Source organism: Xiphophorus hellerii, chromosome 2 (assembly GCF_003331165.1).
Source record: "Xiphophorus hellerii strain 12219 chromosome 2, Xiphophorus_hellerii-4.1, whole genome shotgun sequence".
Lineage (NCBI taxonomy): Eukaryota > Metazoa > Chordata > Actinopteri > Cyprinodontiformes > Poeciliidae > Xiphophorus > Xiphophorus hellerii.
In genome coordinates this window covers 20,770,884-20,789,125 of record NC_045673.1, presented here as the reverse complement: position 1 = coordinate 20,789,125, position 18,242 = coordinate 20,770,884, and the positions used below count along the sequence as shown (strand labels likewise).

The 18,242-nt window shown below is 40.1% G+C and overlaps 1 protein-coding gene and 1 long non-coding RNA gene across 4 annotated transcripts in view; both read right to left on the bottom strand.

Annotated features, from left to right (window-relative positions):
• Positions 1-18,242, bottom strand: part of wwp2 (WW domain containing E3 ubiquitin protein ligase 2) — a 56,945-nt gene that overhangs the window by 7,818 nt on the left and 30,885 nt on the right. For 2 of the 3 annotated variants that reach the window (XM_032587343.1, XM_032587352.1), the window contains exons 11-17: positions 10,507-10,561; positions 7,229-7,310; positions 5,470-5,598; positions 4,340-4,418; positions 3,496-3,567; positions 3,143-3,231; positions 158-317 (exon numbers count right to left, since the gene is read on the bottom strand). In XM_032587343.1, the coding sequence (XP_032443234.1) occupies positions 158-317; positions 3,143-3,231; positions 3,496-3,567; positions 4,340-4,418; positions 5,470-5,598; positions 7,229-7,310; positions 10,507-10,561 (666 nt within the window). The remainder of the gene's footprint in view (positions 1-157; positions 318-3,142; positions 3,232-3,495; positions 3,568-4,339; positions 4,419-5,469; positions 5,599-7,228; positions 7,311-10,506; positions 10,562-18,242) is intronic. The other variant, XM_032587360.1, reaches the window with a different exon arrangement.
• LOC116735448 (uncharacterized) lies at positions 2,424-3,135 on the bottom strand. Its single transcript, XR_004342380.1, has 2 exons — positions 2,844-3,135; positions 2,424-2,775 (listed from the first exon to the last, which is right to left on the bottom strand). It is a non-coding gene; the product is annotated as an uncharacterized LOC116735448 (long non-coding RNA).

Below are 18,242 nucleotides of genomic sequence, written 5' to 3'. Positions count from 1 at the left end.
ATCAAAGATGTAGATTCGATCTTATAGAAGCAGGAGGTTCATGATGTCGCTTTTTATTTCTGTAGCAGAACAAATAAGCATGAAGGTGCAAAAACGATGGCAGGAACTATGTTTGAAGAGTGACTCAAATCAAAGATATTTACGAGGTGAGGCTCACCATGGCGATGAAGCGACCGATGAAGCGGAAGTATGTGAGATGGTCAGGGTTGATGGAGGAGGCCGGGTTTATCTGGAGACAGTAGTTGTTCTTTCCGGCGTATTCAAACAGGCAGTACATGGGGTTCAGGACTTCATGGGACAGCAGGAAGAACCACTCCCTGCAGAGCCAGAGGACAAAGGTCATCAATGATAGAAATCACTCCATTAACCTGTAATTTAGCATGAGGAACTGTTGTTTTACACCAAGCAGATACAGATAAACTTCCATCATGGAGAGCAGAGCAAAACCAACATCAGCTTAAGACATATTTTAGCACCACTGACACAAAAATAGCAGCAACAGATTTAAACTGAGCCATTTTTTACAAACCTGATGAAATATTACAGAAAACACAAACAGTCGTGTTTTGTGCTGTATATCTCTTCTTGCTTAGAAACAAACACTGGCAGAGAACAACCCAGTCTATGTTTAATATTAACTATAATAAATCCAGCTGGTTAACCAGTGGAGAGGATAAGGTTGTTACAAATAAGAGAACTGATGCAGAAAAGCTTAAATATTCTGAACTTAGGCAGTTTAATTTAGAACTAAAACTCAGTGAAATTAATAAAAAAAAATTTCACTGATTCACCAGTCAAGTGGCCATTTTTCCCCAATTATTTTCAAATATAGGAAAAAAAAAAAAAATCAGATTTTTCTTTTTGTTCAATACATGCATAAAAACCAAGATTTCTCACCATTTTCTTCCTTGATGCACTTTTAGTTGATTAAAAATCAGATAACGTATGTTTTGATGCATAAATCTTTTGATGCATTTTAAATTACTACCACACTTACCCAGCCTTTCTAGAGTTTTACATAATAGAGTCAATCATGCAACTCGGATACAATCTTGAGTTGGTATCTATTTGGTGCACAGCTGCTCTTTGCTCATGCAAACGTTCCTGGAATATGATGATTATAACTATAATGTCACATATTGTAAAATAAACACTTTTACAATATGTGACATTATAGCAGGAGTTGCCCTTTCTGTTTTCAGTTAAAACCAGTGGGATTATCTTAGTTATTATGTTCCAAACTTTTTAATAAAGAAAGAAAAATATGAAACTGTGCCGTTTCTTGCTTTGATCTAAAAGGAATCAAACTGGTTATCAATTTGGGGAGAAGCAAAGCTAAGGTGTATGACTTATGACCCCAACGCCACCACCAAGATGTTATTTTGTGTTACTGAAATCTAATTTAAAATGCTGTCTATAACAAAAATCTGGGATTTAATCAGAACTTAGAATTAAAAAAAATGTGAGAACAAAACACAGAACATCAAAAATGGTGGACTTAAAAAAACAACAACAAAAAAAACAGGATAATGAGGAAGGATGCATGTTAGAGAGAATGAAGGCCCTCCACCAGCTGCAGCACCAAGCGCTCCCACGGTTCACCCGTTTCAGCACACATCGGGTGGAGTAGGCGTATGAACGGACGGACGGTTGGACGCAGACACCTCCCAACATCCCGTCCGTGGTTCTACCCTGTGGTAGAACAGCATGATGTCACCTACCATAGGGTAAAACCACTGACGTGACACCGGAGACAGAGACACAATGCGAAACCAAACAGAAACAAAATGAGAAAAAAAAAAAAAAAAGCAAAAACATGGCAAACAGAAAAAAATGCCAACATATTACAGACTTGGAGGACAGCAGACGGAGGAGTGGGGAGGATGAACGGGAAGAGGGAGGGAGGACAGAAATGTTGGAGGAGGAGGGCGTGCTGCATGGTTTCAACAACATTTACATCAGACACACAAGGCCTAAAACTGAAATGTTACAACTTGATACAGTTTTATGGAATAAAAATAAACAAAAATCTTTAATGAAAATTTTAATAAAATGTAGATTTGGATTGAGGAAAATAATTTAACAAAATTATCTTTGGTGTAGAAAAGTTTTTGTTATTCTATTTTATATAAATATTTGCCATGATTATCTTGAAGGTCCAGTGGCCGCAGAAGAAGAACAAAGCATCACTCCTCCACCAGCACATCCATCCAGCAACACTCCTCTCTAATTTTACCGTCCTGAACTCGAGACTTAACTGTGTGAGGTTTTGGACACTGCGGCTTGCTGTAGCTCAAAATGTGAGCAGCAGGTCAAACCATAAATTTTACTCAAATATATGTAAAGTTCCCTGAGTAATAACAGAAGTGATGATTGACAGGAAGGTTAAACATCAATGAGACAAAAACAAAACAATTTCTGGATAGATGTTAAATAATTTGAATTTTATTCTCCTTGAAATGTTAGAGAACAGTCCGCTCCATAGGTCCACAGGGAGTAAGGGGACAAAATTACGACATTAACTAATCCCAAAATAATTTATTAGGTTTGGATCATTTATTGCAGCATACTATGTTAACATATTTATTTATTCTTCCATTTTCAGTGTTTCCCCCAGTGTATTATAAGCCTGGTGGGCCACCAGGTTAAGTATTACTTATTTATTTAAGTCTTTTTAAAATGTTAGCATTTTTTAAGACTTTATAGTTGGTGTTCAGGTGTTAATCTGCTAATCTTTCAATGACACATAATTATCAAGTGATATTTTCATATTTCCTGTCAAGTTTAAACATTTTTTAAGTCAAAAACACGACGGGCCGCTGGATGAATGACTGCCCCAGAACCCCATCCACCAGGCTTAGCAAGTCTTCTGGGGGAAACATTGCAGTTTTATATCCAATCAACTAGCAAAAGACATTTGTATTAAATATTGAATGAGCCTCATCTCTTTGGTGCCTTGTCTTGTTATCATCACAGCTTCTGCTTTGATCCAAAGAATGGAGTCAGAGATTGAACAGCAGCAAAGACAGATAAACAGCACACCATCACCAACATCACTAGAACAAAAAGAGCTGAACAGGTCAAAAAAGAAGCCCAGAAACAAAACCAGAGTGTGACAGGAAGATGGCGGTTCGACACTCACCTGGCAATACCGCCGTAGTCCAGACCCTCCTCTCCTCTCATGATGATGTAGAGCCGGCGCCGAAGGTCATACGGCTTCACGTTCATGATCTGATGAAGAATCATTCATTAGCTTTTAATGTAGAGTTCAGAACTTAAGTGTTTGGGTAAAGAGATTTTAATTGTTTTGACTTTAAATCTAAACACAAAGGGCAAAGGTGTGCATAAATGAAATGCTGTATATTACCAAATATAAACACCGTTTATTCAGAAAACCCAAAACTGAATACATGTGTTATTTAATAGGGTAATTTTAATTCCTTTGTGTGCCACACTGGTGCAGAGAAGATGTAATGAGTGCTGTGTGTGCCTGACCTGCTGGAACGAATCTTCAAACAGTGTTTGTCTGGACACGGAGATCTTCACATGGCTGGGCAAGGCGTTGGACTGCACAGAGACAACAAAGGTCAGGAATATCAGGAGTGTTTGCACATTGGTTTTGGCACACAGGACATTCCTGGAAACCCTGTCACAACTTAGCAGTTTTAGCTGACTGGGACAGCTAAGTCCTGGAAGTAAAACGTTTCTCACTGGAAGGTTAAGCACTAATTAGGTAAACTTCATGTGGGACTAAAAGAAATTTTTTCCCTAAATGTTCAATTATCACCCCGTAATTAAGTTACTGTGAACACTTTATGAGCTTTAAGATGTTTGTGTTAAGAAAATATGCATTTGATATTAAAGATTGTCTTGTTACAAATGCTAATTTTGAATAATTAATGAATACACACCCAAATTATGGGTTACACTTTCTGGCAAAGATGTCAAACATTTTAAGAGTATTGTGTCCAAATTTCAGACCTTTTCTAACTCAAATGTCCAAAATCCTCACTTCTTTTTATCCAATTATGAAGGTAACACAAAACACTATGAATTTATGACCTATATTTTGACAAAGGTATGCATTTAAATATGCAGCCTATGAAAAACAAGTGAATGGATGGTCTGACTGACGGATGCAACGTTTTTTTCCCTCTATACTTATCCAGACCTGGAGAAACTCAAATCACTACAAACATTTCCAGGTTGCATAGGAACGCTGGGCAGCTTCAGTGAGAGGATTGTTTCCTTTCTTTTAGAGACTGAACCAAGAAGATCAAAGCAGTTAAAGGTGAACTGAGTGTTTTATTGAACCTGCAGAACCTCATTTAACACTTACATGACACAGGAAACGGAACTGGTGGTATTTCCATCTGAAGCTCCGATCATAAGCTCCAGGCGAGCCGCCCTGCCTTGACCTGAACACAAACATAAAATCAGATGAAAATTGGTCAGTTTCACATTATTCCAAGAAAAGCAAAGTAAAACACAGGCAAAAAAATAGAAAAATGAAGAAGCTGATGTTCCAGGGAGCAAGTGATATTGTATTTACATCATCCATTCTGCTGCAGATCAATGTCTGGGCCTCAAAGAGAAAGGTGAGCTTAGGGCTGCAGCTGTGTTGGTGTTAGCCCCACAAACTCTCTGCGCACACACACACACACACACAGGATTTCTGCTTTGTCAGCAGCAAAAAAAGGCCAAGATGCAGAGAGAAAGAAAGTTTAAAAAAAAAATTTAAAAAAAGAGGGGAGGAGGAGACGAAATGTGTGGGGCTCGCTGAGCTGCCAGGCACTTCTCAGTCTGGGTTCGGAAGCGGAGATCGCAGCGGCAGAGCGCCGTCCGTGCGAACCCGCGCCACTGCAGGATTCAGAGCAAAAAAACTGTCCAAAAGTGTCTTTCTGGACCGCTCTGAAACCACCGGACTAAAAATAAGAGCAAACATCACCAGGAGGAGCAGATTCATGCAGCTTTCTCCAAAAACACGTGCCGTATACAGCAGCGGCCACATAAGCAAAACTTAGAGGACACACAGAAAAGCACAAACAGCCACATAGATGCCAGGGCAGTCTGCGGCGCGGCCCGACTCTGGCTGCGAGATTTCAAGCTGCTGCAATAAAGACGTTTACAGTTTGTGTGTCCGAATGAGCATGTTGCTGCGATTTAATGTCATCTCTTAATTAAACGGCTACGACAAAAGGAAACGTAAGTCACAGACGAAGAAATGAAAGGTGTGGAGTTAAGAAAACAAGCTGATGAAAAAAATCAAAAAGAATAAAATGTAGTTCAGATTTAGAGACATTTTGACCCTGTTATGTGGAAATTAACATTGTATACCAGACCAAGGCAGAATTACTGTGCAAGAATCAAAGTATTTAAACACAAATAGAAATCTGATTGTGATCGTTTCATTAAAAAGGCTCTCTGTCTCGGTCTGTGGCAGATTTGAGGGGGAGAGACAATAGTTACCCTGACTCAAAGCCGGGTCTGGGGTCTTTAAAGGTGGTGGTGCGAGAGTTGTGGTCCACAAAATACCGCACTCCCTCTGCGGTGTACTTCATCTCCCAGCCAGGGGGCAGGGGGTGCTCCTTGATCATCCTGCAACAGGGAGAGGGGCAGTGAGCACGTTCCTGAGCCGAGGGGCCCCGTCTGGGGGGCGAAGCTAACACAATCCCCCCAGCCAACCTGTGCTGATAAAAAGCCAGGGTGCTAAAGCAATAAGATGAGCCACAATTTGGCAAAACCTTTAAGTTTGAAAGTACTGGAGATCAGCTTAGAAAAAAAAAAAAAAAAGCTTAACTGTGCATGCCTTATTTGTGATAGAGTCAAATAAATAAATAAATACAACACCCTCCACATAAAGAAAAATGGCCAAATCTCACTGAAAAATTAAGAAGTTTTTAATCTATCATTTTTAGGCACAATTATTCAAAAATATTTTTAAATCACAGAGGCCACATTTATTGGCTCCCTGACTAATCCCTATAAAATAAATGCAAAAACGAGGCTCTTTTTTTTTTGTCATTTATGTTTTACATTCTAAAGTTGATCCAAGCGATACGCACGCTCCAGGGAAACAGGAAGTCATTAGAAAAGATGCATTTCCACTGCAGGAGCTTTTTACAAGAACCATGCTAGCTGCCTGGTTCGTTCTTTGATTTTCTTTTCTTTTTCCTCAGGGAAAAGGTTTTCTCCTGATAAGGAGTCTCTGCATAGATGCCAAACTATAAACGACGTTTTGAGGTGAAAGTGTGATAAATATTTCTGTCTGGTTAAACTCTGATTACATACTGCCACACAGTTTGGGGAGTCTTCGCTTCACTTTAAACCACAACAACAAAAATATGACCTGAATGCCATGTTAGACTGATTCCACTAGGTTTTGATCACAGAGGGAAGAAGATATACGTCCAGATTGTGGAGCCAGCCCACTCAGGAGCAGTGGGAGGAAGTAATTTAATCAAACAGCCCGGCAGTGGACCCCACAGTGGAAACACACACAACTGTCCGTGAAATATAAAGTTTGGGGAAATTCTGGCACCACAGCAGGCCCATTTTTATCAGCAATTCATCAAAATAGAAAAGACAAGAGAACCTGATCCTCGAGTAAGCTATGTGTTAATAGAAATGATTTCAGGGCGTGGGTGCACAGTCAAAGGTTTAACTTTAAGGTTTTCATGCAACCAGTAAATATGAAGGATGCTTATGTGCTTTCAGAAAAAAATATAAATTAGCTGCTGTTTTAAATTAAAAAATATTAACTTATATCTAAAGAACGCAGACTGACTTGGCATGGAAGGCGAGTAAAAGGTGTTTTCCATATGAAGAGGCAAATTGTCTGAACTTAACAAAATCGTAAATGAGTGAAAATATCATGAACGTTTATTTATGAGTGACGTGAAACAAAATAATTTAAAAACCCCGGCTAAAGGAAGATAAAATGACATCAGCAACATGATCGCTTGTGTTGTGATAAACGCTGAAAATGGCTTCATGAGCACTTTTGTCTGTAGTTTCGAATAAAACTTTTGTAAAGACCCGATGCTGCTCCACTCCTGGGAAACACTTCGTCTGTTTCCGTCATAATTCAGAAAGCTGTCTCACAGCAGTGTCATGTTCACATCTCCCTCTGTCTGAGCAAACACTCAAAGCAAGGCGCCACCTAACAAGCAGGCAGACACACATGCTCAGACACACTCGTGTTGAATCTGGAGCTTGGCGGTCTCACCCTTGGGTCCGAGGATCGTCCCACTGCGTTGTCCTGGTGTTGTGGTTGACGAAGTACACCCGGCCATTGTCCTGACGTTTCTCTGCGAACACAAGCAGGACAGAAGGAGCATGAATGTTGTGATGAAATCAAGAGTAGGCATTTATCGAATCGTATATCGTTTATCGTGGTAATCTTTGCATCACAATAAGATTTTACTTATCGCTCTAATTAATAATGTTTAAAAATGACAAAAAAAATTTGGCACTGTTAGGACGGTTATTTATTATTTATTTACCCAGTTTGTTCAACAAAGATGCATCAATAAATATCAATACATTTGAAAATATCATTAAATGCCGTTACTGTGATACAAATCACACTTCTTAATGTGATTTATGTCCTAAAGAAGCTTATTACAAATTGTGGAGCTTTGACTGCTGTGCACAGCCCCCTCAGTTACCTTAAAAAAAAGAAATAAAAAGCTTTTATTGTTACTTTTATTGTTATGACAGTAGCACCATAAAGTACTGTTCATATTGCTCACCCCTAAATCAGAGGAATCACCTTTTGGGATGAAGAGGAGAGGAAAATTATCAGCACTCTGAGTTAAAACTGGCGGTTCTGTGTGGTATTTCACCATGACTTGATGTGAATACATGGAGGTTTGTTTCTGGTGGTTAATAAAGTTTCACAGAAGCAAACTTCAGTAAAAGTTTTCTTCTTTCATGCAAAAATGTGTCTGTGCCATGAAAGTTAAGCCGGTGCCCCATCCTCCTCCCTCTGCTGCTCTGACATCTTTTTCTCATTACCAGCAGTAAGTGGAGGGCCCAGAAACAGTAGTGCTCACATTGCAGCTCCTGCTAGCGTTCTCCTTTCCTCTCTCCACCCCCCCTTCATCATCCAGTCAGAGCTCCCTTCACTTTTTCTCCATCATCTTTTCTCCCATCTTTCTCTTTCCGAATCTGAGCCTCAAACAAAAGAGAGAGAAAAAAAAAACTAGAGGGAAGAGACCACAGTTGACAAAAAAAAAAAAGAGCAAGAAAAAAGCGCGCCAGAGAGGCGAAGCTGAGCCAATGATATAATTGAGGTTTTCGTCTTGAGGTACCACAACATGTTGAAAAGGCATCATGGGCAGAGGAGAGGGAGCGTTTCTGGAGAGGACGCGGCTGTGAAAATGCTGGCGGACGCAGAGCTGCCAGCGGTGTTCGTTTATGAATGAATGTGTGTGACGAGGGGAGTCTGCGTGGATCCCATTACATTACTCTGTTGGGAAAATGTTGGATGATGAAGGGTCCCGTCAATAACACGGTCCCTGTAATTTGTAGACCTTTAGAGCAAAGGGAGTCCTTACAGTGATAAACGAGCGGAGCAACAAATAGAAACCAGGAGAGAATTTCTTCAACAGAGCAGAAATCAGAATCACTCGGGTGGAGACGTAAATCTGCCAATTAACGACCGGCTCGCTAGCGGCACCAGCGTCCCCCCGGACAAAACCAAAGGGAGAACATTCCTTCTGTTGTTTCATGAAGGCCTAATACCACTAAAAACTGCTCTGAGGTTGTCAAAAGCAAAATACACTTAATGCGTTGTAGAGCTGCACGATATATCAAATCACAATTGCAAAACACTGGTGGGATGCAATATTTGCCAGGCTACTACGTCTCAAAAGCCAAGCGCTAAAACTCTGCTGGTCAAAGACATGGCCTTCATGAATACACTTTTACTGTCACAGCTGATCCAAGTGACCCTGGAGTTCAGGGAACTTGCTCGTGACATTGTGATGACAGCAAACACAGGACGAAAAATGTGGCTTAATGATAAATCGACCTTGTGCTTGTGAAAAACAAAACCATTCTTTCAAATTATTCAGAAAACCCAAATAAAAAGTGCTGAACAAACAAAAATAATGCTCTGCCGTACAATGTATCCCATTAAAACCATCCTGGAAATATCAGTGCAATGCTGCATCAAAGAACATCGCTTTGACAGGATATTTAGTAGCAGGATCTAAAACGCTGCTGACCAATAATGTGTTTGGATGTGCTTGTATGTTTCCTTTATGGCCGTAAATGATCTAACCTAAAAGCTCAGGAATAGTGGAGGGGACATCACAACGATGAAAAAGAAGACTGAGGATCCCAATCCCAATTGATATCGTCGCTGCAGAGTTCACCGGTAACATCGCTCAGGTTTTTCTACTGTTGTCTGATCGTCTGCAGACTCTTTACCAAACCTCTTCTCCACAGCTGAAAGCAGGAACTTAAGCTACATTAGAAATCTCCTACTTAATGAAAAAAACATTCATATTGACGAAAAATAAAAGCCGATTCACTGTTGACGAGCCAGGAGAGCACTGCCAGCTTTCCATTTAAATAAGCGAGTTAAGAAAAATTTATTTCTAGTTGAGGTAAGATAACTGATGTCAAATCTGGTCCCTACCACTCTGATTCATTCGCTCAGATCTAGATCCCATGTCAGCAAAAGTCCTTCTAACAAGTGGCATAAAATATCAAGAAGCAGAGTTTTAATGAACCACCTGGAAGATAACAGCCAATCACATTTTGCCTTGAAGAAATATTTTGGGTTTCTATCATTGCACAGATTGAAGTTGTATTGACCTTTTCTTGATTTGACATGCAGGGTCCCATTTAAAAAACAAAAAAACATCCATACTTTTACCAGACTCCATTTTCTAGATTTTTCAAGCAATATTGTGAACATTAGAGTAGAAATTGTTTGCATCGTTGGGGTAAGCGACTATTTCACCGCTTTCCTGGAAAATGGACAAACTCAGATTGAAAAGTATATAAAGCTGAGACGTATAAAGTGTGAACATTAACTACAGATCCATTAAATGACAGGTAGTGATCTGTTGCGCTTTTATTTTGGAAATTGCAAAACAATGGAAACGTGAATGCTTTATTTGGTTTCTAAATCAGCTCAACTTTAAGAATCACAGCTCAAAGTGGCCAAAAAAAGAAGGGAAATTGACCCTTTGCTTAATTTCTGTATGACTTAGATCTTATTCCCTGTAAATTAGAAAAACGATTTGTTGAATCAAATTAATTTGATATTTAATCAATGTTTAAAGTCACTACTCATCAATTAGATGGGGGATTCAGAAAAAAACATCGTTCTTCCTCAATCCAGTTCCAGACTCTGAAACTTTTTAAATCCAATTCCAAGACTTCAAAGGAGGCCTGAAGATATTGTGCAGCCCTAAGCAGATGACGACATAAAGGCAGCTGGAGAATAATAATAATCTGCGTGCATACGAGCGAGTCAGGCGAACTTACCCCATCCAGGAGGCAGCGAGCCCAGGGGGTCATTTTCCACCGGAGCGCCGGACGGCTGAGGAGAGACAAAACAAATCCAGTTAGGACATCTTTCTGTCTCTCGTCTTCCACATGCTGCATGTTTCTTCTCAGCCTTGTGTCGGTATTCTGCTTTCCTGATGCTGTTTGTGTAAAAAAAAAAAAAAGTCAAGCAAGGAAGGAAAAAGTTGAGAAAAAAAAACCTACTCAGTTCTGCTCTTCCAAGGGCAGCAGATCTTTTCACCTTGCTACCTCCTGAAGCCCAGTGTGTGAGTGTGTGTGTGAAGTATTTAAGATAGAAAGGGGCTGGCGGGGCAGCATGGTGGGGCGGGGGGGGGTTCCTCTCTGCTCCAACAGCGAGGGGCGACTGAGGGAGCTGGCCGGCTGGCGGCTCCAGTGGCTTCCAAAAGCGACACGCTCAGTAGGAGGATAAAACAACAACGCTGTTCCAATGAGCTCACTGGCTGGATGCAAGCCCCGCCCACTCAGCTTCCCGCTCGACTCCTCGAACACACACCCTCCCGCCCGCACCAACACCACCTCCTCATCCACCGACCCAGCCCTCAGGTCCTCCTCCTCCTTTCTAGCGCTGCTGTGAAACCAGGCAGGGAAGTGTGATGTCTGAGCAAACTGAGGGAACATTCATGCCTGTTCCAGACTGGACACCCCACCTCCTCTCCAGCCCCACCCACCCAAAGTCTCACAAAAGGCACCTTTATTCACCGTGGGCTTGGAAACCACTGTGGGGTTTACTCAGGCTGCATACACACACACACACACCTAAAAGGAAAAAAAAAAAAAAAGATGCATTTGTGTGTAGCAAAGTGTGGAAAATTTGTCCGTGGCAAACAGTCGGTCAGTGTGTACGCTTTAATATGAGGATAAACACACACACCAACACGCAAGAATATATTAACTCGACTGGGAAAGCGGCTCAAACGTTTGCTTGTTGGGAACGTTACAAGAAGCTCCAGCATCACTGGAGAGTTTACCAGAAATCAGGATGCACGCTATTACAGCTTAATTTATTTATGCAGATAACCTAAAATAAATGATCATTTTTGGCAGGATTACATTCACTGAAATCCCTGCACACTGCAAAAAACACAAATCTTACTAAGCATTTTTGGTGTAGTTTCTGGTGCAGATCTCTTAGTACACTTCAAGACAAAACTAGCTCTTAAGTAACTTTTCAGCAATAATAAAAATTTAATATGTGCTTGATTTAAGTCAATATTTCCTTAATATTGATGAAAAAGTACTAGTTCCACTGGGAGATTATTTCACTTGTAACACCTTGTTAACATCTTGTTACAAGTGCAATAATCTGGCATTTTCCATCAATGTTAAGTAATAGTTGACTTAAAACAAGCCTTTATATTTTATTGAAAAAATACTTAGATTAGTTTTATCTTATTTTATGTGTACTAAGACATTTGCACCAGAAACTAGACCAAAAATATTTGGTAAGATTAGTTGTTTTTTTTGCAGTGCAAAGCCTTTGGAGGCTGAATGCAAGCTAACGAAAACGCAAACCAGAATTTCTCCAAATGAAATCTGCTGCTTCCTCAAAGGTCTTTCCCTCATGCTGGGTTTAAAATATTGATGCTTTCCTCGGCGGGCATAAGTGGAGTATTATCCACCTAAAGCCAGAGTCACTTTGAGCGTCTTTTAAAGCAGCTCTGTCATGGAAACTCTGAGGGAGTCGGGATGGAAAGGACTGGGAATGCGTAAGGAGTGAGACTGGGCACAAAACAGGGTTAAAGGGTGTGTGCGATTATGTGTGTGAGTGTGTGTCGCTCCCATCGACAGCCAATCTATGCCTCGAGCCCCACCCGTATGGGTTTTCTGTGACTAAAAAAGGTAAAAGGAGAATATAATGATATAAAGACATGATGACTTCATCCTGGCTCTGACCATTCAGCTCCTCCGTGGCTTCCAGACGGAGCGAAGCTGGAGGGAGGAAAAGAAAAGGAGACTGGGAAAACAAGGGAGGGAGAGGAAGTGAGGAAAAGCGGCCATTTGGCACGAACGTGAAATAAGGACAGTGTGCGGTGGATTGTGGGAGGACTACAGGTGAAAATGTAGCTTTGGTGCTTTGGACTCATGAGAAAAAAATACTAAGGATAAAACTAAATCTAGTTGTTAATGTGAACATACAGCAGGGGGTAAAAATCATGTACTGTAGGGAAAAAATGGGTTGGGAGTGTCTTAATCATAAGGTCATGGAGTTTGCCTGAGAAAATACCAAGTCATCTTAGTGCTTCATGCTAATGTAGCAGAAAACGGTCTTACAGTCAACTCACATTTCAAGAGGATTTCAGCTTTTGGCCTGTTTTTAAAATGCCGATAAAGTTTATGGTGGAAATTTCAACAGTAGTGAAGCTTTAAGTGTGGAAAACGAAAATAAAACCACAGAGTGCAAGGATGGACGATCAGATGGACAAAAAGACAGCTGGACTGACTGACTGGATGATTAATGGATGAATGAATGAACTGACGGACAGATGGATGGACTGTCGGACGGACGGACGTACTTTTAGAAATCTAGATATTCATCTATTAGACACTGAAACATTTTAAGATTATCCAGGGCTTCACTGACAAGAATTAGTGGATAAGTTAGAAATAAAGAACAAAATGTTTAAACTAGATTCTCTAGTTTTTACATTTGAATCCGTAACAAGAGGTCAGATGGGGTTAGATTATCCTTTATCTTTAGTTATGCAGCCACTGGCTCAGGCAGCTGGATGTCAAACTCGCCAATTTTTCCTCACTTTCTTCTTCTACTACTCTCCAATTTGTATTATTTGCTGTGATTTCAACTGCTAACTTTTTGTTTTCTCACTGGAGTCTTTCTCTCCATAGAAGCTAACCGTCTCTTCTCAAACGCCCAGTGGGTCGTGGCAGACGGCCGCTTGTCCTGAGCCTGGTTCTGGTTCTGCTGGAGGTTTCTTCCTGTTAAAGGGGAGTTTTTCCTCTCCACTGTCGCCACATGAAACATGAAGCATTGCTGTAAAGTCAATGACAACGCAAGCAATTTTCTGCTGCAAGTCAGTGACTGAATGCAATCTGTTGGGTTTAGACAGAAAACTTTTCAACCTACTTTGAATAATTAATTGAACATTTGAATCAGATTGATATCTGGGATTAACTGGAGTATTTGTGTGATTGAACTGAATTTTTTTTCCCTAAATGCCTCGAAACAAAAATTTTTGTGAATTGGCGCTACATAAACTTAATTGAATTCAATTTTATATTGCAAGAAAAATTTACATTAGTATAATAAAAAGAGCCAAACTGAACAGGAATAAATTAACATATCAGTTGATAGAAATTACATTTTTCTCTTCTCAGTGTTTTTGTGCATTAGTTAAAGCGGGCAGTGACAAACAAACCCAAATGTAAATGTAAATGTTCACCCAAATGTAAGTTTTATGTGAAACGGGGAAGGAGAAATGAGCTTTATTAATGTTTTACAGAAAGGCTTTCTATTACCCAATTAAGATAAAAAACAAATGCCTAGCTTTTCTTTATGTTTAGTGTTTTTACCTACAGGATTTTTACAGCTCTTTTTTTTAAAGTCCACCAGGGTCTAATGTACAGAGCAAGATTGGTGCAGCTTAAACATTTTCTGTTCATTATCCGTTCATGGCAAAAATGTCGTATATGGAAATATGAGTGCTGACGGGTTGAGTGTAAACACAATCTAAGGTGTTAGCAGGAGCAGTGTGGACGTGTGTGAGTTTTCTGTTCTGTGCTGTGAGTGATAAAACACAGGGTTGATTCAGGTGCTGCTGTTAAGGAGCCCTTGTTCAGGCAAAAATGGGCTGAACTCATAATTGGAGCGGTGGAGGAGGAGGGATGAGGCGATACTGCTGGGAAGGAAACCGATCTGACAGCAGATAATCAAGGATGGAAAAATTATGTCTGAAATAAAGCCAGTTGAAAATGAAGACGTTCTGATGCAGAAAGGGAAAGTTGTGGAAACCGAAACGAGATTTTTTTTTAACAAGGGCGATGGAATGATGAGGAGGGATTACAGGAAGGAGCAAGAGTGAGTAACAAGGAAGGGACGACAGGCAGAGAAGGAGGGAACGGGGGAGAGCTGGAAACGGCAGCTAATGGCCACGAGGCCGCCCTTCTAATGAGCTGAAATTACTCTGCAAACACACATATGTGCTTCTGTCTTTGCATGGACTGAGGCAGCAGCGGTCAATGTTTTCACTGTTGATTCACGTTAAGTTTACTTTCTCAACTATGTTCTTTGCTAGCTTAAAGAAAGAAAAAAAACAAGGAAAGTCTCAAGTTTTACTTAATAGACGACAAATCAAAAATATTTACTTAGTCTGTCATTCGAAAAAGAAACATCAGAATATCAACTATTTAAAAAATTATTTGTGGTGAGTTTTATTTGTTGACATCTGACAAAGTTGTTGAAGGTCAAAACAACTTATTTCCATGTGGAAATCAATTAACACATAGCTTCACCTTCATTCTACTGTTGATACAGATTAAAAACAGAACAACAAACCTGACTGTGTTTGGTGTTAAAATATGAAGAAATATAAAGAAATGAAGAACAAAGTAAGATCAGCTTGATACTGAACACTGTCTGCCATGTTTCAATCAAAAAAGCTCTGAAATTTGCATATGCTGAACAGTTATTTTATGTAAAGGTGTCATTTTGGATATTTTTCATGGATTTAACTAAAAATAAGATCAAATAGTGATTTTGTGATGTGATTAGGAGTGTTTTATCCTTGAATGAGGAGTCATAGTAAAGAAGTATAACAAAAAACATCTTAGTTGTTCAAATATATTGACTGGGACCAGTTTAAATGTCAAAGTCTGGCTTCTTGGAAGCAAACAGAAAAACAGGAGAGAGCTCCAACACTTTTTGCACAGTCGTGTAAATGAAGAGCTGCTTTGGTGCGTGTGTATATTGGTTTGTGCAGATGAGCCTTTGCACAATGTTTCCATACAGCTGTGTGAAAAATGTGCATGCCCCTTAGAGGAGCTCCGTGGATTTAAGAAGACCAGCCACTGACCTTCTTCAGTTGTCATGTGCAGCGCAGAAAAATGTTGCACCTGAGCTCAACATTAGCAGCTCTGACTCGCACCGAGACAGAAGGAGCACATGATGCTGCCCCTCAACATGCACAGTGGAGTCGATGTATCCTCTAATGCAGGGTCCCCAAAGTCGGTCCTCGAGGGCCGGCATCCTGCACGTTTTAGTTCTCTCCCTGGTTGGTAGTAACAACCTTTTCAGCATGTCAGTATTCTCCTAAGGCCATCATTGAGCCATCATTGGATCCAGGTGTGTTAAACCAGGGAGAGAACTAAAACATGCAGGATGCCGGCCCTCGAGGACCGACTTTGGGCACCTCTGCTCTAATGCATAAAGTCTGCAATCCAGTTCATTTTCATTCAACCAAAACTGAGCAACTTTACAATGCTAGAAGAAGCTTTCAGCTGGTTGGAAAAACAGTGCAGCTGAGCGGGGGCGGTGGTGAACGCGCCAGCCAGGCAGCGGATCGTGTGGCTGTGTTCACAGTGAAGCTATGAGCCCTTTTGTGAGCCTGTTTCCTTGTTCACACACACTGGGGCCATAAATAGTCGGCGCTATCAGCAGTTTGGGCATTCCAAGACAGAGCAGCATACTATCAACAACCTGCCCTCTTGGCTGTTCTCACACACTGGGTGAAGAAGGGAAGGAGAGAAGGAAAGGACGACGGTGGACTTGTTGATTCTGTCCAAAAAAAAAAACCAAACAAAAAAAACTCATTGAATGCTTGTATCTGATCGGCTTTCTCTGCAGTTTTTACCTGCAGAGAAAGTGGCGTAAAGGAGGATGCTTGGTTACCGATAAATCCAATCCTTCTCCAACAGCTGGCAGGCGATTCTGGCAGGTTCTAAATGTCTAACTCTGAAAGTCTGAATATTAATTTCCCACAGAACCAATATGGAACGGATCGTGATGCTTCAAAACATTTATTTCTCCAGATGCGAGAGAAAATCAGATAATCTGACAATATGACATCAAGAACTTAACTGGATTCTTATTTCACTGTTAAAAGTAACATTGTAGATCTGATATTCCTGATGCGTAAACGAACTCGTACCTTTACTGAATGCTCACAGTCCAGACATCATCTGCTGACATGCAGTCAGATGAATAATAGTGCATATTGGTCGTAAGCAATTGCCACTCTGATTTGGAAAATAAACGTTTCCTTTGCTTACTGCTAAGTAGCAAACCAGGAGAAAAAGAAGATCCAATTTCACATCTAAGCAATTCAATAATTGTTTGTAATATCATGCAGAAGAATGAAAACTTGACTCTACTGAACTGTGTCTACCAAACAGGTGACTTCTGAAGCTTGTTGAGCTTCCTTTGTGTTTGTCTGCAGCATAAAAGGCCACTAAAATCCACTGAAAGTTCTGGTTGTAAAGTTGTGACTTATGAAAAGGTCAAGCAGTGTGAATTCCTCTGGAGGGCATTTTACTTGTTCCAATAACGTCGTTCTACACCTGATTTTCACAGCAAATCTGTGCTGTAAACATGGAAATGTCACATCTAGACTTGGAATCATTTTACTGACTAACTTAGCAGGAAAAAAAAAAAAAAAAACTTTTCCCAAAAATAAAGAGAGGGATATAACACAACGGTTTTATTTGGGGTGCTAAAAGAAAAGTATTTGGGCGTAAAATGAGCTATTAGTGGGATAAAACACAGTTTTCTTTAAAAAAAAAAGAGCATGTAGATAAAAAGAAGCATTTCAGGGATGTTTAGGGCTAAACTGTAAAGTGGCGGTTGGACCAAAGACAAATAAAGCCCACACCCGGAAGACCATAAATCCCAAAGAGACACAGAACAACAAAAAGAAGTGCCCAAAAAACACCAAAGTTGCATAAAAGTAAAACACAAAGGGTGGGGAGACTTTATTGGGACTTGTATAAGTTTTAATGCTGGCTTAACTGATAATCCATTGAAGAATCTTTGTTGCTTTAATTCAGTATAATGTTGATGTCTGGCAACTGTCTGACCATTGCTGCTCCATTCAGACCCAAGGCCTCAACGAACTCCACTGAAATAAACACGTCTGTGTGTAATTAATCTATATAATGTGTTTCAATTAGAGATAAAGTTCCTGAGATAAATGGACTTCTCAATAATATTCAGATTTATTAGAACCCTGAACTAACAAGATAACATGCAAGTGTTTTTTATAGGGTGACAGTTAGTGTTTATTTATTTAAACACAAAAATAAAATAACAAATGTTCCAAAGAATGCATTTATCACAAGTTAGACTTTTGTCCTTTTTCAAAAGACTGTGCAATTTTTGTAGCTCTAAATTACATTTATAAAGCTGCAGAGAGGGCAAAAGGCTCTCTGGATCACTTCATTAGAGCATTTTAAATATCACAAAAATGCTCTAAAGAAGGAAAGAGGAAATGTGGGATGACTCAGGAGTTTGCTACATGACAGCAACAGTCTCCAGCCTCGGTTTTCTTGGCCCACTGAGCTGAAGGTTTTAGATGTCTCTGCTCCAGCAAACCTGATTTAAATGGTAGCAATAACTAACAGAATATTAGTAAATCACACCAGTTTTACAGTCCCTACACTGGCTCCCAGTAGCTCAGAGAATAGACTTTAAAATACTGTTAGTTCATAAATCACTGAACGGCTTAGCACCACAATACATTAAAGAT